The sequence below is a fragment of the Ciona robusta genome, chromosome 1 (genome assembly GCF_009617815.1).
Source record: "Ciona robusta chromosome 1, ASM961781v2".
Lineage (NCBI taxonomy): Eukaryota > Metazoa > Chordata > Ascidiacea > Phlebobranchia > Cionidae > Ciona > Ciona robusta.
The window spans coordinates 15,271,169-15,298,608 of record NC_143235.1 but is presented as its reverse complement, the minus strand read 5'-3'; the positions used below and the strand labels follow the sequence as shown (position 1 = coordinate 15,298,608).

At 35.7% G+C, this 27,440-nt stretch overlaps 4 protein-coding genes and 1 long non-coding RNA gene across 12 annotated transcripts; 2 read left to right on the top strand and 3 right to left on the bottom strand.

The window, feature by feature from the left end:
• Positions 1 to 52: 52 nt before the first annotated feature.
• Positions 53 to 14,689, bottom strand: LOC149743687 (ribosome quality control complex subunit NEMF-like). Of its 2 annotated transcripts, XM_089882124.1 has the most exons (31): positions 14,337 to 14,689; positions 13,693 to 13,791; positions 13,247 to 13,315; positions 12,914 to 13,016; positions 12,623 to 12,748; positions 11,880 to 11,969; positions 11,493 to 11,578; positions 11,077 to 11,144; positions 10,795 to 10,884; positions 10,470 to 10,543; positions 9,747 to 9,872; positions 9,328 to 9,516; positions 8,688 to 8,848; positions 8,243 to 8,384; positions 7,983 to 8,062; positions 7,618 to 7,730; positions 6,452 to 6,514; positions 5,641 to 5,811; positions 4,947 to 5,005; positions 4,768 to 4,852; positions 4,047 to 4,636; positions 3,784 to 3,849; positions 3,619 to 3,729; positions 3,371 to 3,409; positions 3,040 to 3,117; positions 2,636 to 2,699; positions 2,532 to 2,582; positions 1,780 to 1,966; positions 1,139 to 1,182; positions 995 to 1,074; positions 53 to 300 (listed from the first exon to the last, which is right to left on the bottom strand). In XM_089882124.1, the coding sequence occupies exons 2-31, from the start codon at positions 13,749 to 13,751 to the stop codon at positions 211 to 213; spliced, it is 3,354 nt and encodes a 1,117-aa protein (XP_089738250.1). In that variant the 5' UTR covers positions 13,752 to 13,791; positions 14,337 to 14,689; the 3' UTR covers positions 53 to 210. The 2 variants fall into 2 exon arrangements, with proteins under 2 accessions (XP_089738250.1, XP_089738251.1); XM_089882125.1 differs by lacking the exon at positions 14,337 to 14,689 and having other exon boundaries at positions 13,693 to 13,937.
• Positions 14,690 to 14,802: 113 nt separating this feature from the next.
• On the top strand, positions 14,803 to 16,726 carry LOC149743686 (uncharacterized). 2 transcript variants are annotated; one of them, XM_089882135.1, is made up of 2 exons: positions 14,803 to 14,887; positions 15,105 to 16,726. In XM_089882135.1, the coding sequence occupies exon 2, from the start codon at positions 15,113 to 15,115 to the stop codon at positions 16,355 to 16,357; it is 1,245 nt and encodes a 414-aa protein (XP_089738261.1). In that variant the 5' UTR covers positions 14,803 to 14,887; positions 15,105 to 15,112; the 3' UTR covers positions 16,358 to 16,726. The 2 variants fall into 2 exon arrangements, with proteins under 2 accessions (XP_089738261.1, XP_089738263.1); XM_089882137.1 differs by lacking the exon at positions 14,803 to 14,887 and adding an exon at positions 15,012 to 15,030.
• Positions 16,727 to 16,838: 112 nt separating this feature from the next.
• LOC149743683 (uncharacterized) lies at positions 16,839 to 27,217 on the top strand. Its single transcript, XM_089882139.1, has 3 exons — positions 16,839 to 16,977; positions 25,829 to 26,006; positions 26,615 to 27,217. Exons 1-3 carry the CDS (start codon positions 16,971 to 16,973, stop codon positions 27,174 to 27,176), a joined length of 747 nt encoding a protein of 248 aa, XP_089738265.1. The 5' UTR covers positions 16,839 to 16,970; the 3' UTR covers positions 27,177 to 27,217.
• On the bottom strand, positions 17,348 to 22,627 carry LOC149743685 (kelch-like protein 38). Of its 6 annotated transcripts, none has more exons than XM_089882130.1 (13): positions 21,644 to 21,836; positions 21,133 to 21,253; positions 20,928 to 21,081; positions 20,248 to 20,615; positions 20,091 to 20,193; positions 19,933 to 20,009; positions 19,700 to 19,880; positions 19,392 to 19,619; positions 19,286 to 19,336; positions 18,917 to 19,036; positions 18,715 to 18,865; positions 18,220 to 18,343; positions 17,348 to 17,812 (listed from the first exon to the last, which is right to left on the bottom strand). In XM_089882130.1, exons 1-12 carry the CDS (start codon positions 21,763 to 21,765, stop codon positions 18,232 to 18,234), a joined length of 1,788 nt encoding a protein of 595 aa, XP_089738256.1. In that variant the 5' UTR covers positions 21,766 to 21,836; the 3' UTR covers positions 17,348 to 17,812; positions 18,220 to 18,231. The 6 variants fall into 6 exon arrangements, with proteins under 6 accessions (XP_089738256.1, XP_089738258.1, XP_089738254.1 ...); XM_089882132.1 differs by having other exon boundaries at positions 18,220 to 18,340; XM_089882128.1 differs by having other exon boundaries at positions 18,220 to 18,352; positions 21,644 to 21,835.
• On the bottom strand, positions 25,902 to 26,621 carry LOC149743684 (uncharacterized). Its single transcript, XR_016385484.1, has 2 exons — positions 26,219 to 26,621; positions 25,902 to 26,122 (listed from the first exon to the last, which is right to left on the bottom strand). It is a non-coding gene; the product is annotated as an uncharacterized LOC149743684 (long non-coding RNA).
• Positions 27,218 to 27,440: the final 223 nt, after the last annotated feature.

Below are 27,440 nucleotides of genomic sequence, written 5' to 3'. Positions count from 1 at the left end.
ACAGTTTTAAAACTTAAAATGTTTGAACCTGATCAGTTACTCTACTGTGACATCACATTGGAACCGTTTATTCGCTCACAACTCAACAAATTATTCTTCCACTGCAGTGTTCACAGCTGCATATATTCACCAAGGAATTACATCAATAGAAATTTAAACTGGCAACATGAATATTGAAGTTTAATTAAACATGTGAATACCGACATCGTATTATCTTCGCTTTCCCTTGAACTTTTGTTTTTGTATGTTTGGTGCCGATACTTTCACTTTGCCCGGCATGTTCCGGGATAGATCATGATCCTAAGGATCGAGGGATAGGTGGTAATAATTATATTTAAACGCATGTACAAGTATACATACATACATATATATCGTCCGGCGCCGTGGTATAGTGGTTAGCGCGCCTGCCTGTAACCCAGATGTAATGGGTTCAAGGCTCGATGCTGCTACCATTGTGGGCGTATGTGTCCTTGGGCCAACCCAGTGGTTACTAATGGGTTGTCTAAATTATCAGAAATACATAAAAAAAAAATCCCCAAAAAATAATTACCCACAAAGTAAGATACATGGTAACTCGTAAGCTGGCACGAGGTGTTAAACCCATGTGATAACGACTGTCGTTTTCCGGCCACGCGAGGATAAAGTAAGTTACATTCATTACATTCATTCATTATATATGTGTGTAGGGTGGGGGAAAGATAGGACACCCTTTTATTTTATTTTCTTGTCCTGTTTTTAGCAAACAAAGAACATTCAAAGATTTATAAAACCATATCCTCACGACTCCCATAGACCGTTGTTAATTGTTTAAAACACCATCAGGATACTTAGATATTATGTGCTAAAGTTGTCCCATCTTCTCCCACTTTACAATACTAATACTTACTTACACAATCAAAAAATCAAAACTTACACAAATTACAGTAACACACACATGATTGCTGCTACAACATCCATATGGCCAACAAAACGTATAAACAAACCCACAAACTACCTTAACACTACGCAGATGATCCTTCTCATGCTGTGTTGTATCCCGCGATAACTGGAACATATTCATCGCTAACTTTGCCCCTGAAACAATCAACAATAATGATGTCATAATCAAACCAACAATGACCATTATGACATCACCAACCTTTCCCCTTCTTTCCACCACCGGGTGTCAGTTTAACTTTGAATCTGAACATAGATATCTTACAATATATAAACAACATAGATATAAGATATATATAGTGGTTAGCACATCTGCCTCTACCCAAAGTTTACAGGTTCAAGGCTCGGTGCTGCCACCATTGTGGGATATATGTGTTACCATTCAGTGATCTCCTATGGGTTGTCTGAATTATCAGCCATACAGACTAACAACCCACAAAGTTATACGTGGTAACTAGTAAGCGGGCACGAGTGTATGAAACAGAACACCTAAGATATAAGACTGTCATTACCCGCCATGCGAGGATAAATACGTTACATACGTGGTAACTAGTAAGCGGGCACGAGGTGTGTGAAAAAGAACACCTGTGTTATAACGATTGTCGTTGCCTCGCCATGTGAGGATAAATAAGTTACATATGTGGTAACTCGTAAGCGGGCACGAGTGTATGAAACAGAACACCTGGGTTATAACGAATGCCGTTGCCCCGCCATGCGAGGATAAATAAGTTACATATGTGGTAACTCGTAAGCGGGCACGGGGAGTATGAAACCGAACGCTCGTGTTATAAGACTGTCGTTACCCTGCCATCTGAAGGTAAATAACTCTCATTCAACACTCACTTATAATTCAACATTGCGTTGTACGGAGCACACACGGGTATTGCGAACATTATGATGTCATCAGCTGCCGGGCAACCCGTCAAAGTATCAATGATGTCATCAACGGGATCCATCGTCAGGTGTTCAGCTTTCAACACTTGGTGTCGCTCCTCATCCGAACCAGGGTCGTCCTCCTTTGTGATGTCATCTGTATAATAGTGATGTCATAAAACAATCAATGATGTAATAAATTAATTATAACGAAATTAAAGGTTCAGAATAATAGTTACAGTTCCTAAATTTTTGAACAGCTACATCAGGGTAATATATTATACATAACTATCAGCAGGGCTGAGTAATTTAGAGGTTTATTTACATTGCTTATAAGGTTATGTATTTTTAAAGGCTATCATTGGGTAATGGGCCAACTTTGGCCTAAATCCCAGGTCCCATGGCGTGCCTCACTGTAGGACCTCACCCATATAGAATAGAATGTACATATACAATGTTGGGGTAATGGGACAACTCTGGCCTAAATCCCAGGTCCCATGGCATGCCTCACTGTAGGACCTCACCCATATAGAATAGAATGTGCATATACAATGTTGGGGTAATGGGCCAACTCTGGCCTCTGGCCTGAATCATACACCCATATAACGCATTATATCACAGGAAACTGTATTAGTGTATGGTTTATATAAAGTTATGAAAATTAACCCAATCAACATTTACTATCTACATTATTATTCATATTTACAGAATCATCATTTTACCTTTGATATCTTGGTTTGTATGAAGTGGAGCTGGTGGTTGTGGAGTTGGAGCTGCCAATATTAATCAACATTATTCATTGAACTTGATGTTAAACGAAACAAACCTTTCTTTTTTGGTTTCACTTCAACTTTGTTTTTCTCCTTCTTTGGCTTCGGGGACTTGGCCGACTGCAACGTAAATATGAGTTTGAATTCCAGCGCCATAGTAACACCAGTTGTTATAACACGGGTATTCTGTTTCATACACCTTATGCCCGCTTACAGTTTACCATGTATGTAACTTTGCACGTGATTTTTTTACGATATGGCTGACAATTTAGACAACTTATTAGTGACCACTGGGTTGAAGTAATTGACATCTTGTCAAATAACACAAATGTCCACAATTGTAGCAGCGATGAGCTTGAAGCTGTAACCATTAAGCTAAAGTCATATGCATCAACCACTGGGTCACAACGCAGACACAACCCAACCACAAGGTGCATGGTTCAAACCCCCCCCAAGCCACCTGCAGCAGCTCCATCTTTAACTGCCGTTCTTCCTCATCCTGATCTTTATATTTCTCACGAATTTTCTTCAACTTTTTCTAAACAAAAACTCAATTGAAAGAAAATAGAACAAGAACTTGAATGAAACAACAACAGTAAATAAAACAAAAACAAACAACAGACTACAGAAGCAACAAAAACTAGGAAATCTAATGATCATAAGATTCATGAGTAAATTTAATACAAAAGCATTAATAACAGGAAAGATAAATAAAAAAACAAGCAGAATCACATAAATAACAGCAAGAATAAATAACAACAAAAAAACAACAAAAATAAAATCGGACAAACCTTTTGTCCTCTTTTACTTGTTTGTTGATTTCCAACTTCCTGGTTTGAAATAAAAATAGAAATATTAAAAAGTTTCTGGCAGCGATTATTGTATGTTATGACAAGTTAATACAATATATGTGATGTCTATTATAACTCTGAATCATAGAATGTGTTATATAGCATTTTAACTTCATTTATAATTGGCTTGTGGCACAAGTTTAAACTAAAACTTGGGGTAAGATGGTCAAAAATTTCAACAAATTTACCTTCTGTTGATTTTTACTTTCAACAACTTGTTGATTCTCTTCTTTTTTGCCTTTTTTCTTTTGTTCTCTCCTTTGCTTGGCTGAAATTCGTTGCTTACTATCGCTAGTTGCCTAAGAATACAAACCATAGAAATAGTATAAACCAACTAATGACATAACAATTACTTTGCTACGAACAACAGGAACCGGGGTGTCATCTCCAAGGTAAACGAAATCATCCATTTCATTTTTCTGCGGAAAATATCAGTTAATTCTCGAACATCTTACAAGATTGATTTTTCTGGATCTGTTTGCAACACACAAGAAACAAAAAAACTTATACGTTACAATAACACGCAACAAATGCTACAATTTTATAATTTATTTTTAAATAGAGAGAGTTTTGTAGCAAACAGATTGGGAACACATGTTGTAATCGAAACGCTTACTTGTGGAACTGAATCAAGTTGATATTTGTTGTTGATGTCGTAACTTAGTTTCACAACCGTGTCCGGGTACGCAAAGTCGCTGTCGGAATCTTTGCGATCGTCGCCGTCAACTTGCTGGTCGACGCCGTCAACTTTCCGATCACCGTCGTCTACTTGTTGATCGTTGCCGTCAATTTGCCGATCGTCGCCCTCAACTTGCCGATCGTCGTCGGAATCTTTGCGATCGTCACCGTCAACTTGCCGATCGTCGCCGTCAACTTGTCGATCGTCGCCCTCAACTTTCTGATCGTCGTCGTCATCTTTATGATCGACGCTGTCAACTTGTCGATCGTCGTTGTCAACTTGCCGATCGTCGTTATCAACTTGTAGATCGTCGTTGTCAACTTGTCGATCGTCGCCCTCAACTTTCTGATCGTCGTCGTCATCTTTATGATCGACGCCGTCAACTTGTCGATCGTCGTTGTCAACTTGTCGATCGTCGTTGTCAACTTGCCGATCGTCGTTATCAACTTGTCGATCGTCGTTGTCAACTTGCCGATCGTCGGCACCAACTTCTTCATCATCGTTATCCAATAAAACATTTTCTTCTCCTGAACCATAAAAAATGTAAGGTTAAACAGCACCAGTGTTGCCAACAGCTTTCAACACCAGTGTTGCCGACACCAGTGTTGCCGACACCAGTGTTGCCAACAGCAGTGTTTTCAACACCAGTGTTGCCCACCAATTTCAGCAACTGTTGACGTTTCATCGTCGTTTGTTCGAACTCGGCGTTCCCCTTTATGTTTCCAAACACAAGTCTCGTCAACCTGTATTAAAATAACTATGACATCATACAACATTGATGACATCACACACCAACGATGACATCACTGATGACATCACAATTACATGACTACTTACTTTAAATAGGAACCCGAACCCATACACAAGATAGGAGGGTGGAAGATAATTCTTCTTTCCTGGGGGAGGAGATTAAACTTGAATCATCAGAAATAACTTATTTGATAAAAAAAATTATTGCTTTTATATTTTATATTTTAGCCTTGCAGGATGGCGGGCAAAATATTTTGCCCCTGTTGTTACATTTTCTGCAATACCAGATTACCTATTATAAATATTAGTACTTTATAAGTTGAAATTAACCAGAGGAAGTATTTTAACTTTCAAGTGTTACATTATGCCGCTGTAGCCACAACTTCAACTTCAACAGAATGTTTCGCTTGCAATACAACAAGGCACCATCGAGGTACAACAAACCAAAAAAAGTTACAGCAGATTAAACGGTGTTAAAATAAACTTAATATTTTACCAATGGAGCTATTTAGGCATTATAATATTGCAGCAAAAGAAATAATTTAAACATTACATGTAATAATATAAACAGAAGAGTTGTCTCAATTATTATATTATGACTGATAGGACCAGCATTAGGATCACATTAAATAAGAAAACCATGAAAGATGTTTCCCTTTTCCTGGTAGTAACAACAACAGAATATGAAATAAACCACAACCTGCATAGCTACAAATAATACATTATGCCTTGTAGTGTCAGCAATAAAAGAAAAACGACGATGAAAAAATAAACGGCCAACCTCTTATAAGAAAGCTTCCTGTTGTAAGGTATTCACCACTGGGGGCAGTCTTGGACACTTGATCATGGTGAACCCACCACGCACTTGTGACGACTTTGGCGTCCCAGGCAGCGCTGTGGCATGTGGCCATCGTGCCCGCTTCGTTCAGTGTCTTCGGGGGGATGGGTTGGCCTGGATGTCGGTTATTGAACAAATACTGCTATCGTGTGGTATTTTATGTTAACAACTTATATATGCAAGCATGTGTCTATGAGTGTGAATGATAGGTTGCCTTGATGTTTAGGTGATTATGCAGCAAATAAGTTTAATTTTCTCAGTTATTGTCATGTTATGTTAACATACATGCAGTATTATCATGTAGTTTACATTGCATAGGCAAACATATAACTACAAGCTTGAAAGATGGGTTTGTTTGGATGTTCCTGTTATTGAACTTCTACTATCATGTAGTTTGGTGTAAACAACTTATATTCTATTCTATGTGGGTGAGGTCCCGCAGCACGGCACGCTATGGGCCCTAGGATTTAGGCCACAATTGGCCAAATTACTTCAAAACAACTTATATAGGAAAGCATATATCTAAGTCTGCAGAGATCTTTTGGTGATTAAATTTGATCCTTTATAAACACAAATAAAAAGAATAGCCGGAAGAAGATCGCTCAGCATATACTGTAATGCATATATTTATGGAAGAAACAAATATTTTTATACCAGTTACTAGGTAGTATATATGCATAACATGTTGCACTCTTGTATCGAGATTGTAACATAGAGGTCCACACATAGACAACATATAAATATCATAAAATACCTGACGGGTTCTTGATGATACAACTTGTGGCTCCGTGTAGATCAGCATGGACGTAAACATCTCCTGTGAGATAAATGTGGAAACATATGATATATAATACTTAACACTTTCGGCGCCAATCTACGTATATATACGTTTAAGCAACAATGGTTTCGGTGCCATCACACGTATATATACGTTTTAGCATTTTTTCATTGTTACGGGTGCCGCATTGCGTTTAAACTAATAGTAAACCACGTATATATACGTGCGCTCGATCTAGGCTGCATTGAGACTAAATGCGAACGTCTGCTTTGAGATTACATTATTTTTGACCAATTAGCTTGTGATCCTGCAATCAGCTGTTTCTGACAATTTCAGGTATATTTTACGCAATATTTACTAGTTTACAATGTTTTCACTGCTGCCACTGCTGGAATAATTACGGATAATGGTTTAAACTTCTAAGTTTTATAGTCTGATCATTATAATTATGATGTTGTAAAGTTTTGTTTTGTCCAATACTTATTCTTCCGGCTGTGACGAATAGTAAAGATATGGATAAATTGGTAGTGATGTTATACGTCCATACAAACGGGAAAACATGGATATGTCACTGTTTCTTGGATTCCTGTTGCTTGCTGTTGTATAATTCGCCTCTTTCAATTGTAATTCAAAGCTTGTTAAAAATTTAATAAAATCCAAAATTCTTGCGGCACCCAGTGTCCGGTTGTTCAAATTAGTGCGGCGCGGAAAGTGTTAATTACCCATGAGCCATGATACATAAAATACATATATAATACATATGATATGTATGGGTTTGATACGTATGAAAGATTGTCGCCCAAAGGAAATCTTTGGTAGTAAAGTTTTTGATAGCGATATCCCATGTATAACTTTTCAAGTTTTCATGTGACATTCGTTCATACCTAATGCCATAAAATAATAATATTGTAATCCAGAAATACAGCATGTAAATTTCAATAACATATATTCACATGATTTCGTATGTGTTCACGGAGTATTTAAGATCTTTTCTCATTTGTGATTTAGGAATCATTCTAAAAATGACACTGATTGTAACTGCATTATAACAGTGTCGTCCAAATTGCATTTATTTGATCAATCTACACCTAAGATTTTGTCACGAATGGCAATACACCACATTACCACCACAATTATTGTACCTTGGTTTAAATATTTCTTGACGAGAACTTCATTCTGTTGGGCTTCCCTCCCTCCAATAACGAGGTAATTTTCCGATGAAATAAACCAAAGAAACTTCTCGAACCAATAAACTCTATTGGGAGGGAAGTTGATTACTAAGGGCGGTTTAAGATACAATTATTACAATGTGAACTCTAATTGACTGCATTTAGATAACAATACACAGAACGCTAGTGGTATAAATGTTATTGCCCCGGCATGGGAGAATAAATAGGTTTTTGTTACAATTTTGTTACAACAGTAACTTTTATTAAGTTAACAACAACCTTTCCCATTATACATTCACCACAGCTTTAACACAATGTTGAACTCACGCCAAACTTACTTCCTTGCTTTAAGGATATTTCTCACAGCTGCAGCTTCCTTCAAGGTTTGTTTCGTTTTCTTTTCAGCAGATTTGAATGCCTTTGAACATTTATGATGTCATAATGACAATCGTCAATTGTGATGTCATAATTACAATCGTGATGTCATAATTGCAATTTTAATGTCATATTTACGATCGTGATGTGAAAATTGCAATTGTTATGTCATAATTACAATCGTGATGTCATAATTACAACAATAGCCATTATGATGTCACACCTTTGTTGAAGCATCAATCGTCTTTTGTTCTTTCTTCGCCGCGTTTCGTTTTCGACCATAATATTTACGAGCGTTCGCGTACGCCGATAACGACAAATCGATTTCGATCTTCGTTGGTTTCTGATCATCATCATCATGTGACCTGGAGGACCAATCAGAACTCACCAAATTATTTGAAGGGTATGGTATTCGTTGAGAGGGGAATGTCGGATGAAATAAAAAGCAAAACTGTTATCGACAGTCGTTATAACACAGGTGTTCCGTTTCATACATCGCGTGCTTGCTTACGAGCTACCACGTATGTAACTTTGTTGGTGATTGTTTTATGTGTGGCTGACAACCTAGACAACCCATTAGTGACCACTGGGTTGAAGCAATTGCCATTAACTGTCTTGTCCAAGGACCATACGCCCACAACACAACACTGTAGCCAAACCCCACCCACCTTAGAGCCATAACCATTGAGTTGGTTTCCAACTTCAATGTTTTGATACAAGAAGCCACCGGATCCCCCCTCCCCTGTGCTTCCTTCACCAGCAACTTAATCTCGTCCCAATCGACTTGGTTTGCGATCGCGCTTCGTACGACGAGAATTGATTGATCAACCTGTTGTCACAATATACTACTACTAACATGGGGTAAGTAACAACATAATAATATTAGCATTAATAACACTTTATCGAATATCGAATATAAATATAGGTAAGGTCTTCAAACACCTAGCGCTAGGATGTAAGCTAAGGAATTTAAGCTAAAGATGGCTCATTACCCCAACACTAAGAAATTTAGGCCAAAGTTGGCTCATTAACCCAACGCTAGGGGATTTAGAACAGAGGTGCCTATAGAGTTAGAGCCATAAGTTCATCATGAGGTGTATTAACAGTAAACACAACTAAAACCACCAGTTGTAAATTAGTTTCCCACAGGTTTAAGCGAACATAATATACTATAACAGAAAATATAAATATTGGGCAAATATAACATGGGTAGACAACAGTATTAATAACATAAGCTTTAACATAAGTTGCCCCTAAAAAGAAACTACTTTGCAACATCAAAGAATAAACTGCCCAACTAATATTTACCAAATGTAGGTTGGTTTCAATGAGCGCGGCTTTCATTTCGTCTGATTCTTGTTCTGATCGCAAACCACTCAAGCGCGACTCATGATCTTTACGAACGTTCTCCAATTTACGCATGGCCGCTCGTTCTCGCTGTAGCGATTTCATGTCGTTCTTCTGCGATTCCAACGAACCAAAGAATTCGTCTACAGCCTATTTATTATTCTATGGTTAATATATGTATATTGTTTCTATGATTGGCATCTGTACAACTATCAGAGGACAGATAAAAATTATTAAAGATTGCTGAACACTTTATTCGCCACTTCTTTCTGTTTTTTTTTTGTTTTTTGTTTGCTTTATATAAAAAACCCTACTAAATGGCGGATGGAACGTTTGAACAAATATATCATAACTGTCAGCTATGATGTCATAATACCTACTTTATTAAAGGATTCAAATTCCTGAAGATTTCTATGTTTATGTTGATTGAACACGAACGGATGAAACTCAACGTTAGTTTTTAATTCGCCGTCGGATTTCGTTTCAATCTTTTGCACGATGTATCCCTGCAAGGAAAATTAACAACTAATGTTTTGTCGCTATATCCTGTCTTTTCGTTTAAAATATCCCTAAATCCTCGCTACTGTAATCGCAGAGACAAATAAAAGTTATTATTATAAATAAAATGTTTGCAAATTCCCTCGTATAGCAATTTTGATTTATCTACTTTAGAGAACATTCCACTCAATGAAAATAAACCCAAGGAACAGCCAGTAAGACAAGGGTGTTGTTGGCGTGCAAGGGTTAACTTGGTAGATTGGTGGTTAGCACAACTAATAAAGCTTATACATTAGTTACCACTGCTATAATATTGCATAAGAAAGCAAAAGTATTTAAAATTATAAATCGAAGCAATTATGAGATATTGAAACAAGTAACTTCTTTTAATTAAATATATTATAAATTGTAAATTTTTCGAACTCTGCATATCCTTGTATTGGTTCTGCAACTTGTTTGTGACAAATGGCTTAATTTATTTATTGAATAATTCAAACCTTTGATGAACAAATGCATGGTACTTGGTGTGTAAGAATACCCCATGCTTGCTGTTTGTGGTACAAGAACAAGACCTAACAATAAACATACAAACATATCATACGGACCTTGCATTGCGATGACTTGGCTGTTTGCATCATTTCTTCACAGGATTTTAGTGATTCGTGAAGCTTTTCACAATCTGTTATCATATGAATGTTATCAATCTGTTATCATATGAATGTTAAAGTGTGGGCATAGTCGTCAAACCTGGGGTGGCTGGGTGGACCGGCCATGAATTTTCAACACTGCATTAATCAGTCAACATTACAACTAATAATGTGCCAAGAAAATATCAAACATAAATTGTTTGATATAATCAAATCTTAAACGCAAATTAATTAATATTATGATGTCATATGAGTAGTTAATTATGATGTCATTGTCACTCACCTCGTTCAAACTGGAATTCCCCTCCTAGTTTCACATCCGGGGAAAACCCGGCATTTATTATCGCATGTTCGATGCATGCTGCTCCATATGCTGAGCGGGATGTGGAACACTTATATTATATTTTGTATTTATTTAATCTTATTATAAGTTACTGTAGCCTTTATTGTTAACTTGGTATAAATAGCGCCTTGTTGCATAAAAACTTGATTGTAAAAGTTACTAGTTAAATTTTCAGATGTAACCTAAACACAGATATCAATATATACTAATATAACAACTTACGTAGATGGGGGTTAAGAATTCTTTTCACTAAACTTCCATTTTTCGAAGATTGCAAAATTTCTTTTAATCTGTGATTGGATTATTTATTATTAAATGACTGTCTGCATACACTGGTTATTATTGTAACCAAGTGTTAATCAATTACTGTATAATGTAATGAATGAAATTGCTCTTTTGGAAAAAAATTAAAATTTGCTGCCAATGGCAGTTGGTAATGCAATAACAGTTTCAAGTTGAAACCAAGGTAGAAATTTCAAAAATTACCTTACAGTAATAACAGAAACAAATCTAACTTAACGGTTAAACTGTTTAGTAACTATTGCAGTGTAGAAATTCCCAGGGTTGGCCTGCCCACCCTGCCACCCCAGGTTTGGCGCCTACGCTTGTGACCAACAATAAAAAGTTTTGAAACTTACTTTTCAATTGAAATAAATGGTTCCACTTGACGTGCTGTGTTCCTTGGGTAAGGTTCATGAACCGCTACTTTAACATCGCTGTTTTCCTGCAATATAGTTGACCATATAACAGATTGGTGATTAACAAAAAATTACAATAAATGCAAATTCAAGATTAATTTGTATGTCATAAAAGACCATGTTTGTACCAACAGAAACAAAACTTAGATTTCTACAAAACTTATATTAAACAGTTCCTTTTGGTAAGAAAACAATTTTTAAATTTAAAAAAAGAAAATCTGGCAAATTGTTTTGTTTAAAATTGTTAAAAATAAAAAATTGTTTAAAATTGTTAAAAATAGTTTTCATTTTTTTAAAGAATAAACGGAAGTTACAAACATTGCTCACCTGTTGTTCAACATCAGGTTTATGAAGATCTTTACGAAATCGAAGTAAATTCAAAATCACGTCGTTGCAATCGGACAAAGCAATGTTTCCCTGGGTATGTATGAGGTTATGTACTAATGTACACATGTGTTTGTTATATAATGTTGGTGGTTCATAATATTCAAGGCAATGGTGGAGCTTACACAACCAAGTTTCAGAAATACATTTTTGAGCATAAAAAATGGTTTCACTTTTACAATGGGGGTAAAAAGGCTTTGGGAACCACAGTTGTTAGCGACCCACTTTTGTTAGGGGTGGAGAATCATAGGTGTAGGGATGCACATTACAGAAATTCGACAGCTCATGATCCAACAAGGCTACTATGAAAGAGTCAATAAGCTGACTTATGTGGGTAAAATTATTTTTTCCATAAATATAAAAAGATTCAAAATTGTAGATTTGGAATTCTAGATTCGAAATTAAGTATTCTAGGATATCCTAGATTCTAGAATACCTAATTATTCTGTAATGTGCATCCCTACATAGGCCCCAAACCTGTGGTGGCAAGCTGGGCAGGCCAACCCTGGAATTTAAAAAAAAATAATTTTTACAATAACGGTCAAAAACTTTTACAAACGCTCATACTGAGACCTAATATTTTTACATACAGAAAATAATATACACAGGATCTGTGACCAACTATCCCTGCCTCCCTTTTATAAATGTTTACACCTATGTAAAGCAGCACTATCTCATGAACCCACCCTGTCATAAAGTTCCACAAACACATGATACGATGCATCTTCCGATCCAAACTGAAGATCAACGATTCTATCGATACCAAGTTGTGACGCTGAGACCAACCTGCGACCCCTCAAGTGTTTCCGCAACTAAGCAAAAAATATACTTTGGTTTATCCCAATATTACAACACTATTATTGTAAGCGGGCATGAGGTGTATGAAACAGAACACCCGTGTTATAACGACTGTCGTTGCCTAGTGGTAAGTAAGAACATCCAATGTTCCGAACAACCAACATAGAAACAACATTTACCTTCATAGAAAAGTTTGACGGCATCGGATTTTTGGGCCAATCAAATTCGGATAAATGAATTCGAATTCCTGATTCGACCAATAGCATCGCTTTGTGGTCGGGTCTGGGGTGGAAGGTTTTGGTGATTGGTTTATTAAAAATAATTAAAAAACAGAGTTACAACTTGCTGGTAGTAGGATTGCGAAAAACTTTTACTAATCTAAATACATACATTACTTAAAGTTCAAAAATTAAATTGTAATTAGTACAACTGTCATATTCTGCAAACTGTGCAAGCAACAATTAAACCATGCATAGAATGAAGTATGGAAAGACAGATAAAGATGAACTTACTTTGCAAGTTTAAACAAATATGTTTTATGATCAATGTCATAAACGTTAACCAACCTCATTCCAACAACCCTGTGGGAAATAACATAAGTTTTATTTATCTTTACATTTCGAGGGTAATGGGCCAATCGTGGTCTAAATTTTACCGAGTTACCACGTATGTAACTTATTTATCCTTGCATGACGGGCAACGACAGTCGTTATAATACGGGTGTTCTGTTTCATACACCTCTGTGCTCGTGCCTAAATGATACTATGTATATAACTTTGTGGGTAATTGTTTTTCTGTATAAATGATAATTTAGACAACCCATTAGTGACCACTGGGTTGGAGCAATTACTGTTAAAAGTCTTGCCTAAGGATACATACGCCCACAATGGTAGCAACCTTGGTATATAATCATAACAAATTGAACTAAACAAACGTTAAAAAAAAAACGTGGGCTTACTTTTCATTGATTTCAGTCAAAACTGCACAGATATCCAAAGTACTAAATCTGGACTTCATTTTTCTTCAATTTACCACCACTAAAATACAATTTAATACACATGGAGCTATACAGAGAAGACGGAAAAATTTTTCCGCTAGGAGGCGATGACAAATTCGTTTCTCTATTTTATGGGGAGCAGTTAGTTTCACGGTTTATACACATAAGATATAAACCCCTAACCCCTAACACTAACCCCTAACCCCTAAGCCCTAACCCCTAACCCCTAACACCTAACCCCTAACTCGTCAAACAAAAAAACTTGAAAAAAAAATATAAAAAATATTCCACTGTGCGGGACTCGAACCCAGTAAAAATGAAACAAAGAGAGTTCACGACCGCACGCAAACCGCTACACCACAGACTCGACGACAGTAAACACAACGAAAGAGCGTATATAACCGACCTAATGTGGGAAATATGTTCTTACTAGTGTTTTATGTATTTAGAAAGGTATTTTTATTATTTAATTAATTTGTTTTACACTTATTAACACTTTGTAGTGCTGTTTTGTTCGTTTTTCCGTATTTTTTAATTTAAATAATTACCGCCTCTAGCGGAAAAAATTTTCCGTCTTCTTTGTATAGTCCCATGTATTTAATACAACATGTTACATACAAAGTGGAAACGCTGTCACTCATATGACGTATTCATAAAACCCCCTATGACTGAGTGTTGCCAAAAAATTTTACTTTATCAAGTCACACAAAACCAGGCATTCATTTTTGCGTTTATTTAATTTAAAATGAAGCATGAGTAACAAAATATACAAACGGAATTCCAGAATATGCAACTTTGTAAGTAATTTGAGTGATTTATTTCTGTATTTAGACAGCCGATACGGAACCACAGCGTTGAAGTAATCGCCGCAAAATTTGTTGTCTAAAGAAACATAAAGACACTATGCTATGTCCATTTATACAAACCATATATTCCAACCAAAGCGATAAATATAAATTATGTATGTTTCTATATAAGTGGGAGTGACGTAAGTGTGATACGTCACAAGCTAGTTCTCGCGCATACCGAGGGGAATCCCCTGGTTGTGAACCACGGTTTCGATCAAAGCTATTTGTAAAGTGTGTTTAGTTCCTATTCATACAATGTGGTGTGCTTAATAGCTGTACAGTGTTCGATAGTATCGGGCGTTGTTGCGGTATGTTGATAATATTACGTCTATTATTGAATAAATATAACTTATTTGTTCTTGCATGGCGGGCAACGACAGTCGTTTCTGTCGTAATTACACGGGTGTTCTGTTCCATACACCTTGCTTACAGCCACCATTTACATAACTTTGTGAGTGATACATTGACTGTTTTTGTTCTGTTACTTGAGGATAAATAAGTTATAATATATGAACTCATTAACAGATAAGGACATGGATAAGGAAGTTTTACAGAGAAAAGTTGATAAAGCTGTTTCGTCTTTCGAAGTGTCATGGGCGCAAAAGAAAGTCGGTGTTAAACACACGGGAGTTATTCTGTTACTTGACGGCGAGCCTTGCTGTAGCTTGGACTTCGGCCCGCCAGCCAATGTTGAGATAAATGCGTGGGATTCGCGACAGTGGGGTAAAGTTGAAGAACCTTTTGCGGTCATTTACTTTGAACATGAGATCGCACATCGGTTCATGCGGTCTAAGGAAGAAAGGGGGAAGACGATAAACACGGGAGCATTGGCCGTTGTGAATGCAGTTGAAGGTTCGAGTTTCAAGCGCGACGCCTTTATATCAATGATTGTGACGTCATTGCATTGTTCCGCTACCCACAAAATGTTGGCGAATGAAGTGATTGACAGGTTGTTGGATATGAGGTTGGAGAAATACAACCTGCTCAAAAATAACTGTCGAAACCACGTGGTGGCGGTATATAAGATGTTTAGGGAGAATTTCCAACTGTTATTCAAGGAGAGCGAGTTATTCGAGAAGTTTCATAACATAGCCCGTTGTGACGCAACAATGATGGGCAAAGCTGCCAGCGTTTTCGGTGTATTAAGTGTTGTTTCTGCCGTGTTTCCACAAATAGGAATCCCGCTGTTTGCTGTTACTGCCGTGGCTAGTGGTATGGTGGTCTCTGGTAAATCTAACTCTCTTGTCAATATCCAGAAATCAAATCCACAAACGCTGGGTGAAATGAAACAACACGGTAGCTCACGACCGCCATCTCCCGGTAACATATTTGTACAGAACCCGACTTGTGGTTTCGGGCATTCAGAGTTTCTCACTTCGCTGCAAAACATTGGAGTATTCCGCAACTACGGATCCCCGGCAGGGAAAACTTATTTGGAATATTTCCTATCCGTCCATAAGCATCACCATAGAGATCGTAGTGATGATGACGTCACATACTTTTTTATTCCTCCCCTAGAGGTTCAAGCGAGGAAAGAAAATGTTCTGGAAATCCTTCACGATATGATGCTGCTTGAGATCACACCTCACGTGACCCGCGTGCCTGACGCGTTCATCGATAACGTATTTGATGACGTCATTGACCATGATGAATTTTTAAAACAGATCGCCGAAGTTTTCGCTGATTTCGGTGACGAATTAAAAGACGCCGAGTTGGTGTTGATGTTTAAGTCTCACAACCTGTTGCATTGGGAAGCCTCCCATGTGTTCTATATGTGACTTGCAATGAACTAATATTGTATACCAACGTCAAGGTTAGCCATAAGCATATGCATCTTATGGGTTGCTCAAATTGTTCGCCACACAGAAAATTATTCGACCACAAAGTTACATACATGGTAACTTGTAAGCGGGCACTATATAATATCTCTTAATGCACAGTCCTGCTAGACATTTGATCGTTGATTACACATGTTTTGCACTCGTTACGTTTATAAATACAAACAATGTATATATGTAGTGAACAACCAACCAATTATATATTATGACGTCACAGTCCAAATTGTTTGCACAAAATTCTACATTCTGGAAACTTCAATATTTCTTACAAATTTTGAAATGAATTAAATAAATAGATGATAAAGCTAAGTTCGTGTGTTTATTTAGTCAGATATATTAAGTTAAAGTTAAGATTGGGTGTTTATTTAGTCAGTTATATGAATACAAAGGGCTAGTGAAGAATTCTTCCCCTATACGTTATCTGTTAATCGCTAAACGAAATACTAACTCCTAACTACCATTTACCAACCTCTAACACTTTCCACCAGCCTAATCTGTAACGTGCCGGAGTATTCTTCACTTATGCCGAAGATAAAGTTGAAATGGAACACCAATGCTCGGTGAGTGTTTTATTACTTTACTATTTTGCTGCCGAATTCTACCTTGCTACAGTCAGATAACAAATACTGGGCAATAAGTTCGGAAATGGCGTTAAGGAAGTTTTTGCTTTAGTTTCCAGTGGTACCAATATTTTGTTCTTTGCGTAAAAACACCTTCCTCGTGTTGAAACGGTTGTTATATCTTTCGACATCTAATCAACAAGCACCTAATGTTTTAAACTCCCGTAAATCTATGAACAATTAATTTAAACAAGAGTTATTGTTAGCATAGAATACGGTCCGAGTTGCAGTCATATTTACTGCTATTAGTTATTGCCTTCTGTAACGTAAATGCACAATTACCTTCTGCGCATGCGTAGTAGCATTGGTGTAATGATAATAATAGCTTTATTTGTTTCTTCGATTACAGTAGCGAAGAGTAAGAAATATTAGAAAACAAATGACAGTTGTTAAAACACGATTACATTTAAAAGCATATTTACATTTCATTTGAAGAAAAAGGGGTGGTCGCTACACTTAGTAGACAAACATGCCATTTGTATGCGCAATGCCGCAATAACATCCAAATAAAATATTAGGTACAGTACAACAGACTGGTTTTAATTAAGGGTTGAACAAATTTGACATTAACAAAACTAAGCAAAATGAAAGACCAAATAAACTGTTTTACATAACTGATTAATAGTAGATACAATTATTGAAGAAATATTCAGTTCATGGACAACTTGCGAACAAAATCCCTTTGCCTTGTAGAAGTTGATTTTCTTCATTCTCTGACCAAATCTTCCATTCTTCAGTGTAAGAATTCATTGAACAGATCTTTCCACTGCATGAACTTTTGTAAAAAGATTTGTTTTAATAAATTTGGAAAATATGAGAAAAAATTAAGCACCTATTTAAAAATAAAAAGAGAGCAACCTTTTTCACAAAACAACAAATGAAGTTTATGAAATAAATTTAAAAATTAAAATAATGGACATTGTAATTGAATAATATTTTAATAAAATATGTAAAATGTAAATGTTTCATTTCTATACTTTCAATGTGTAGTTATACCAATTAACATTTTAGAAGTGACCCAATTACAGAAAAGTTCCCTATTCTAACAAAAAGAATTTTATTAGTAAACAATAAAGTTTTTGTTATTATTAAAACTACACATACACTTATTCATATACAATGTGATTCGATACGAAGACTATATTTCTACATAACTAAACCAATTAAAACAAAAAGATTGACCAAATATTCAGTTCATGGACAACTTGGGAACAAAGTCATTTTGTCGTGAAGAAGTTTATTTTCTTCATTCTCCGACCAAATCTTCCATTCTTCAGTGTAAGAATTCATTGAACAGATCTTTCTACTGAATAAACTGAATGTACAAGATATAATAATAAATTTGAGTCACCTCATGCCCACTGTTAAGGTATAACATGGGTTTCCTCTTATACACCAGACGCACATGGTGTATTCATACACCACATGCTCACTATCAAGTTATAACATGGGTGTGTTCTTATACACCAGACACACATGTTGTATTCATACACCTCATGCTTACTGTTGAGTTATAACATGGGTGTCTTCTTAAGTTCTTATACACCAGACACACATGTTGTATTCATACACCTCATGCTTACTGTTGAGTTATAACATGGGTGTCTTCTTATACACCAGACACATAAGGTGTATGCATACACCTCATGCTCACTGTCAAGCAACATAATACCTCACCTTCCATACATAACAATGTGGTCACCAACACAACAAGCGGAAGCTTCACCAAGTTGAAGGGGAATGTTGTTCGTTAACATCGTCCAAACTCCATCAACAATGTTCATAAATTCACCGCTTGATAATTGAGTGTCGTTTAAACCAATACCACCTGGGTTTAATTGTTTGTAACAATAGTATATTGTCTTGTAACAAATATTACCGAAACAATATATTCTAGCATGGAGTTTCACAGCTGCAAAGTTTCTTCTCGCAACTTTCATGTCTTTCCCTCGTGTCAAAGATTTTATGTCATCTTCATAAATATCCACAAGACTACAAGCTACATGTAAACTTTAATATAGTTAGTTCCATCGACGCAAAAAAACCTAAAACAATTTGTATAATTGATGTACAGATAGTCCTTATTGTTCAAAAACTCAGGATACTAATATTTTGTCCAAAACCGTAATGAATTTGAGTTAACGTTGATTATATTTCACTACATGACGCCACAGGTGCTTCTTGATTTGAGTACGCCAATTATACAATTTGACTTCAAATCCTTTTTAAACACAATGCAAATACCAACCTGAAGCAAACATGCTACCATATTGTTTCCCTCCAAGTATAAATATCCGGCCTACAAAACGTTTTGTTATGAAATTTGTTGAATTTGTATTCATGAAACAACTTACGACCATCACTGATAACAATGGCACCCTCACGAAAACGATCAATATCATTTTGCCTCACTTCCCATTTATCCCATGGTTGTGATAGGAAATCAAACCGAACAATCTGATTGGTTGTCACGTGCCATTGTCTTGAATTACACACAACAAACGAACTGGTTGTCACATTTTTTTTGATTACAGTTTCAGATTTTTTCCCGAACACAAACAGATGTGGTTTGTGTAGTTGGGCTGATTAACATTAAGAAGTGTTACAATAAAATGTTTACATTAGTATCAAGTGAATATAATTCAACATCCATTCAAATTACCTAAGCAAATAGAATACTTAGCTCCACAAACCACCATATGTAGACATTGCATGTCATCTGGTAATGTTGTAATGTCCTCCCATGTTTTCCCATCATATGACTTGACTTGATTATTTGAACAAACATAAACTTTATTTCCATGAACAGTAGATGCTGTGATTGGTTTATTGAGGTTTTTGTTCTGTTTAAATTCTATCATTATTTGACAAACTTCCCAACTTAAATATTGTTACCTGTTTCACTTCAACTTTATTTTCATGAAGATTAAACTTTCCGTATCGAACATCTGATACAAAGTTCATATTCACATCTGTGGAATATCAGAGCTTTCATAATTTATATATATGTATAATCAAAGTAATTTATAAATACATTTAAAGTAGATCCCTACCCGGAAAATCTCCATGTCTTGCATTATATGTTGTTGATTCAATGCTTTCAAAATAATGTTTGGAAATAACTTTACAACAATCATGAAACTCATAAACAAGTTCCTGAAATTTAATTATTTAGTGAATGGCAGGAAAAAAATATTTTATAACTTTCACCTCTTTGCTGATAACACCTTTCATGAAATTTTTACCCATATTTGTCAATCTTATATGCCTAAACAAAGTTGGGAAATATTGTTTCCTTGATTGTAGATGATGCTTCACCCAACCAACCATACACTCATAAACAACTTCCTCTGACTCCACCACAACATCTTTAGATGAAATAAACATCTCTACATCTTTCGCACTTAACTCATTCCAACTTTTATCCCGACAAACATCTCTGAAGTGAACCAGCAAATATTTATCAGCCTTCTTTACCAAGTCATCCATGTAAAGCAACTTTCCCAACCCACGAAAGCGAATGCAGTTCCCAGCGTTGAATATACTGTCCACATATTCAGAAGCAACTTGCAACAAATCTATCAAAATATTTAATGAAAAGAATTTGTTCTAAAAATGTTCCCCAATATTTTTTGTGCGTAACCACCTCTTAGACACTCACCCTCCAACCATGACCTGGTTTGTTTTGCAGGATGATTGCAGCAAAGTGATGATTGGAATTAAACACGGTAAACAAATCTAGGTTATTTTAATGATGGAGCAGAGGGTCACGGTTATTAGGTGTTTCTTAAGGGAGGCAAGAACCAATAAAGTTTGAGCATATCCACCCAAATACATTCATTCAACCTCCCATATACAACCTTCAAACATGTTAACAAACTATATATCACCTGGTATTTGCATCAGGGCAGCACAACGAATTGTTTCTTCAATATTTTCCACTGATAATTCAATTTTCCCGCTGTACAAGAAACCCAGGATCCGTTCAATACATTGTTTCGATGTTTCTTTAATTTCAACTCGTTTTTCAAAACCTTCCTTCAACTGTGAAAGGTTGAGGTTAAGTTTGAAACTTTCAAATAAATCTCAAGTTACCTTTGAAGTGAACATTGCATTGAAATATTCACTTCTTGCTGCAAGAATTCCTTGATGGACCGGGTATTCTTCATCCTCAATACAAATTGTGAAGTCACAATACAGATTATCCATCCTTTGTCTTCAAACAATAACAATGATAATGAAGTATTACATTGTGAAATAATAAACTATGCGGGTTGATGCTTTCACCATTGTGGGTATGTGCCTTTGGGCAAGATACTTAACTACAATTGCTCCAACCCAGGGGTCACTAATGGGTTGCCTAAATGGACAGTGATACAACAAGATAATCACACACAAATTTATTTACCAAATATTAAACATAAGCAGGCACAAGGTTTTAAAAACATCCAAGTTATAACTTCCAAAGTTTTTTCTATTGTAATAATAAGTACAAATAGCTGACATGCCGCACAAACATATATTGATATACAAACTTATATTGCTAGATGTTTATTGCTTCAAGTGTTGACCACACTACACATAATACAATGTAAGTTTATGTTACTTGTTTAATTGTTCCAACATCATCCATGGATATTCTTCACTCTTCATCACTTTTGATGTTTTATCTTCAACCAATTCTTTAACAGATGATCCACAAGGAACAACATTATCAGATCCAGACATATCAACAGCATGTAATGTCTAACTAACTTTCAATCTAAGAGAAACAAGTCATTACATTTGTCATGTTTTACGCGTGACGGATGGATTCTTAGTTGGAATTAACTATCGAAGGCGTCTTGAAGCTGGTCCCATTAATTTACTGTAGCTAAACGCTGTGTCTGTTTCTCGTATTCCCAACAACACGTAACTTAGGCAGCACTCAACGTATTCGGTTTACTTCACTCTCGAATCTCATTTACTCCGTTTTATTCATTCTCCATACCGTTAAACCCGTGTGATAACGACTGTCGTTTTCCGGCCACGCGAGGATAAAGTAAGTTACATTCAACATTATTTATATTGAGTTTTTCCAAAAACTTTGCCCAGGTTGCCTTTAATTGATATTTGCAAGCAAAGCATGACAGCTTGTTAGGGCAAGACGTTCTTCATGTGCATGAGTTTATTTATAGAATGACGTCATTATACAATTGATGATATCAAATTTTCCTTTAATACATATTTTTGTAACGACGGGTACAGAATATAATGTTGCTAATGTATTTTAAATTTGATGTCTACTTAAAAGCATTTTTCTGATTTGTATTATCATTTGCATCATACCAAAGTAAACCTTGAAAGTGCCAAGAGTTTAGTGGTAGTTGGGTCCTTATTAATGAATTTAACTTATTTATCCTAGCATGGCGGGGTAACGACAGTCATAGGCGTCGATTTTTTTCACGTTGTAAACCAATCTTAGGGGGGCGATAAAAAATGTCAGTGTATGCTTAACTAGGATGCACGTGAAGGCTAAACTACGACGCACATGAAGGCTAAACTACGAGGCATGTGAAGGTTAAACTACGACGCACATGAAGGCTAAACTACGACGCACATGAAGGCTAAACTACGAGGCATGTGAAGGTTAAACTACGACGCACGTGAAGGCTAAACTACGAAGCACGTGAAGGCTAAACTACGACGCACGCGAAAGCTAAACTACGACGTACGTGAAGGCTGAAATACGACACACGTGAAGGCTAAACTACGACGTACGTGAAGGCTAAACTACGACACACGTGAAGGCTGAAATACGACGCCCGTGAAGGCTGAAATACGACACACGTGAAGGCTAAACTACGATGCACGTGAAAGCTAAACTACGACGTACGTGAAGGCTGAAATACGACGCCCGTGAAGGCTAAACTACGAGGCACGTAAAGGATAAACTACAAAAAGTTTACACGTAAAGGTTTACTTAAAAAAACGCAAACATTCAGCCTGTTTTTAAACCTCCTACAAGCTAAATGATAAACGTGTAAATGCCTATTATGACGCAAACAATCAACGTGTGAATTGCTATTATTTCGCAATCAATTGCCAGGTCAAACAATTGCTATTATGACGCAATGAATCCACGTGTGAGTTCCTACTGTTATGTAACAAACAGTCTACCTTGCAATAAAAACATGGTAAATATAAGGCTAAAGTAGGACGCAAACGTAAACCGAACGGTTATTTTTATTTCGCTTTTGGATTAATCGTGATAATGGGTTGTTACGCAATAGGACAGGTACCCTAAACCAGGGGGGCGCCATTTATAAACTTTATTGCTGAAAACTAATGGAAATTACTCATTTTTTTGAAAGAGACTAAATTTGAGATAATAGGCTGAGAAATACCTACTGCTGACATATATGTCATATGTGTAATCGTATCTTATAGCAAACAAAACATATGAAGTAGGAAGTGTGAAGGCTTGAAGGTTCGGCAGGAGCGCCAAACACTAATGACATCATCAAGGAGAAAGGCATAAGAAATTATTTTGAAAGATACAAAGTAATCGTATCTTACTGCAACTAAAACATACAAAGTAATCGTATCTTACTGCAACTAAAACATACAAAGTAATCGTATCTTACAGCAACTAAAACATACAAAGTAATCGTATCTTACTGCAACTAAAACATACAAAGTAATCGTATCTTACAGCAACTAAAACATACAAAGTAATCGTATCTTACTGCAACTAAAACATACAAAGTAATCGTATCTTACAGCAACTAAAACATACAAAGTAATCGTATTTTACTGCAACTAAAACATACAAAGTAATCGTATCTTACTGCAACTAAAACATACAAAGTAATCGTATCTTACTGCAACTAAAACATACAAAGTAATCGTATCTTACTGCAACTAAAACATACAAAGTAATCGTATCTTACTGCAACTAAAACATACAAAGTAATCGTATCTTACTGCAACTAAAACATACAAAGTAATCGTATCTTACTGCAACTAAAACATACAAAGTAATCGTATCTTACTGCAACTAAAACATACAAAGTAATCGTATCTTACTGCAACTAAAACATACAAAGTAATCGTATCATACTGCAACTAAAACATACAAAGTAATCGTATCTTACTGCAACTAAAACATACAAAGTAATCGTATCTTACTGCAACTAAAACATACAAAGTAATCGTATCTTACTGCAACTAAAACATACAAAGTAATCGTATCTTACTGCAACTAAAACATACAAAGTAATCGTATCTTACTGCAACTAAAACATACAAAGTAATCGTATCTTACTGCAACTAAAACATACAAAGTAATCGTATCTTACTGCAACTAAAACATACAAAGTAATCGTATCTTACTGCAACTAAAACATACAAAGTAATCGTATCTTACTGCAACTAAAACATACAAAGTAATCGTATCATACTGCAACTAAAACATACAAAGTAATCGTATCTTACTGCAACTAAAACATACAAAGTAATCGTATCTTACTGCAACTAAAACATACAAAGTAATCGTATCTTACTGCAACTAAAACATACAAAGTAATCGTATCTTACTGCAACTAAAACATACAAAGTAATCGTATCTTACTGCAACTAAAACATACAAAGTAATCGTATCTTACTGCAACTAAAACATACAAAGTAATCGTATCTTACAGCAACTAAAACCAACGAATTAATCGTATCTTACTGCAACTAAAACCAACGAATTAATCGTATCTTACTGCAACTAAAACATACAAAGTAATCGTATCTTACTGCAACTAAAACATACAAAGTAATCGTATTTTACTACAACTAAAACATACAAAGTAATCGTATCTTACTGCAACTAAAACATACAAAGTAATCGTATCTTACTGCAACTAAAACATACAAAGTAATCGTATCTTACAGCAACTAAAACATACAAAGTAATCGTATCTTACAGCAACTAAAACATACAAAGTAATCGTATCTTACTGCAACTAAAACATACAAAGTAATCGTATCTTACTGCAACTAAAACATACAAAGTAATCGTATCTTACTGCAACTAAAACATACAAAGTAATCGTATCTTACTGCAACTAAAACATACAAAGTAATTGTATCTTACTGCAACTAAAACCAACAAGGTAATCGTATCTTAATGCAACTAAAACATACAAAGTAATCGTATCTTACTGCAACTAAAACATACAAAGTAATCGTATCTTACAGCAACTAAAACATACAAAGTAATCGTATCTTACAGCAACTAAAACATACAAAGTAATCGTATCTTACTGCAACTAAAACCAACAAGGTAATCGTATCTTACTGCAACTAAAACATACAAAGTAATCGTATCTTACTGCAACTAAAACATACAAAGTAATTGTATCTTACTGCAACTAAAACATACAAAGTAATCGTATCTTACTGCAACTAAAACATACAAAGTAATCGTATCTTACTGCAACTAAAACCAACAAGGTAATCGTATCTTACTGCAACTAAAACCATATAACCAAGCACCAACAAAGTAATCATAAACCGTGAAAACGCGCATACGGATGAATGATTTTTACCTTTGTGACGTAATTTAAAGCAACAATGGATCATGTGATATTTTGGAAAGAAATATGTTTTTCCTTCGGTGATTTCCCTAACATGCGAATCTTATAGAATTTTTTTAAAGTAATTGTTACCATTTAATTCTTACTGTTTCGTCATTATAACACGTAAGAAGTTAAAAACATCATATTTTAGGCAAACAGCAAACTATATGTTTTGGTTTATACAGATTCAATGTTGCCGAATAAGACTGCTCGTCAGCGCCCACCGGCGGTTGGAAAATACGCCAATATAATTGATAGATATTTGCACCACGAGGATAAACAACAGAGATGGAAATTATTCACGAAGAATTCACAACCAAGAACAAGAATGAAGTCAAACATTGAAACAAACCCAAACTACAAGTGCGTTAGTGGTAATCGTATGAATAACAAGGCCATGGGTTGAATGTATGTAAGTTATTTATCCCCACATGGGGGAAAGGACAGTCGTTATAACACAGATGTTCTGTTTCTTACACCTCGTGCCTGCTTACAAGTTACCATGTATGTAATTTATTTATCCCCACATGGGGGAAAGGACAGTCATTATAACACGGATGTTCTGTTTCTTACACCTTGTGCCCGTTTACAAGTTGTCACGTATGTAACTTTATGGGTGGTTGTTTTTTTGTCGTTACATGTTGTACCTTTGTAGCAGGGTTAAGCATCGAACCCAGTCTCCTCCGAACTACAGACTTGTGCTCTAACCATTTTACCGTCGTACTTTTAACTTATACTAAATACCTAAAAAAGCTTAACAGTTTCTCTGCAGTTATATTAAGTCACATTTTTTACAAAAAATGTAATATTTTCAAATGGTACCTTATCTTATATTTAATCCATAAACGTTTTAAGAATTGCCATTTTGTTGCCTGTTTCCTATGCTATTGTATTTTGGGAATACTTTTTTAACCGAAAAGTTAAACAAAAGTTGTAATATTAAATGGGTCAAAGTTTTGTTTCGTTTATAGTAAGGATATGACGCAACAAAAGAAAGAACAATGTTCTGCTGACGTCACTTCCCGTCCCGAAACATCCGGAACCCAACGACGTCATCTTCACACCAGGGGGCGCAAGATAACCCGTTCAAGGTTATTGTTGACGTCACAATATTACAAAACCGAGCTCCTTCCCTGTGTTTCGCTACAGCGAGTTGTTTATAAAGCACCGCAAAATTGTAACCCCATAGTGACGTCACGATGTCAGCATAATACGTCACAACTGATGAATCAAACGTCACAATTCAGCAGCGAAAATACATTGGAGACGCTCGAATATATTCGACAAGCCGATCACGTGACTTCTGTAGAAAGAAAAAAACAAAATATTTCGTCCAAATTTTCTCGAATGAAAAAAGAGTTAAAGAAATTGAAAAATGAGATTGTTGCGTTGCAACGACTAGATGAATTGGAAATAAAAAGAGCCGAAAAAATAAACAAAGATTTAAAAACTTTAAAACAAAGTGAACTCCGATTGAATCTTCGTTCTATTGAAATTGAGGAAAAACAACAACTTTTGATTCAACCGATTTAAAATAAAAATACATCGTTGTAATAAAAATAAATGAATGGACGTATGTAACTTATTTATTCTCGCTGGCGGGTAAACGACAGTCGTTATAATACAGATGTTCTGTTTCATACACCTCGTGCTCGTTTACGAGTTACCATTTATGAAACTTTGTAAGTGATAACATTTCTGTATGGCTGACAATTCAGACAACCCTTTAATGACCACTGGGTTTAAGAAATTGCCGTTAAGTGTCTTGTACACCATTTGATAGGGAGAGACACCGAG

Bases quoted from the DNA above. Each gene is read 5' to 3' on its own strand.
- LOC149743687 (XM_089882124.1), bottom strand. From the start codon at position 13,751: ATGAAGTCCAGATTTAGTACTTTGGATATCTGTGCAGTTTTGACTGAA. The intron at 11,145-11,492 runs GTAAGTTTCAAA...ATCCAATCACAG, and splicing joins CCATTTATTTCAATTGAAAA to ATTAAAAGAAATTTTGCAAT. The intron at 3,118-3,370 runs GTTTGTCCGATT...GTTTTTGTTTAG, and splicing joins CAAGTAAAAGAGGACAAAAG to AAAAAGTTGAAGAAAATTCG.
- LOC149743686 (XM_089882135.1), top strand. From the start codon at position 15,113: ATGGATAAGGAAGTTTTACAGAGAAAAGTTGATAAAGCTGTTTCGTCT.
- LOC149743683 (XM_089882139.1), top strand. The intron at 26,007-26,614 runs GTGCGTTAGTGG...TTTCGTTTATAG, and splicing joins GAAACAAACCCAAACTACAA to TAAGGATATGACGCAACAAA.
- LOC149743685 (XM_089882127.1), bottom strand. From the start codon at position 21,765: ATGTCTGGATCTGATAATGTTGTTCCTTGTGGATCATCTGTTAAAGAA. The intron at 21,082-21,132 runs GTAACTTGAGAT...AACCTTTCACAG, and splicing joins ATGCAATGTTCACTTCAAAG to TTGAAGGAAGGTTTTGAAAA. The intron at 19,337-19,391 runs GTAAGTTGTTTC...AACGTTTTGTAG, and splicing joins CATTGTTATCAGTGATGGTC to GCCGGATATTTATACTTGGA.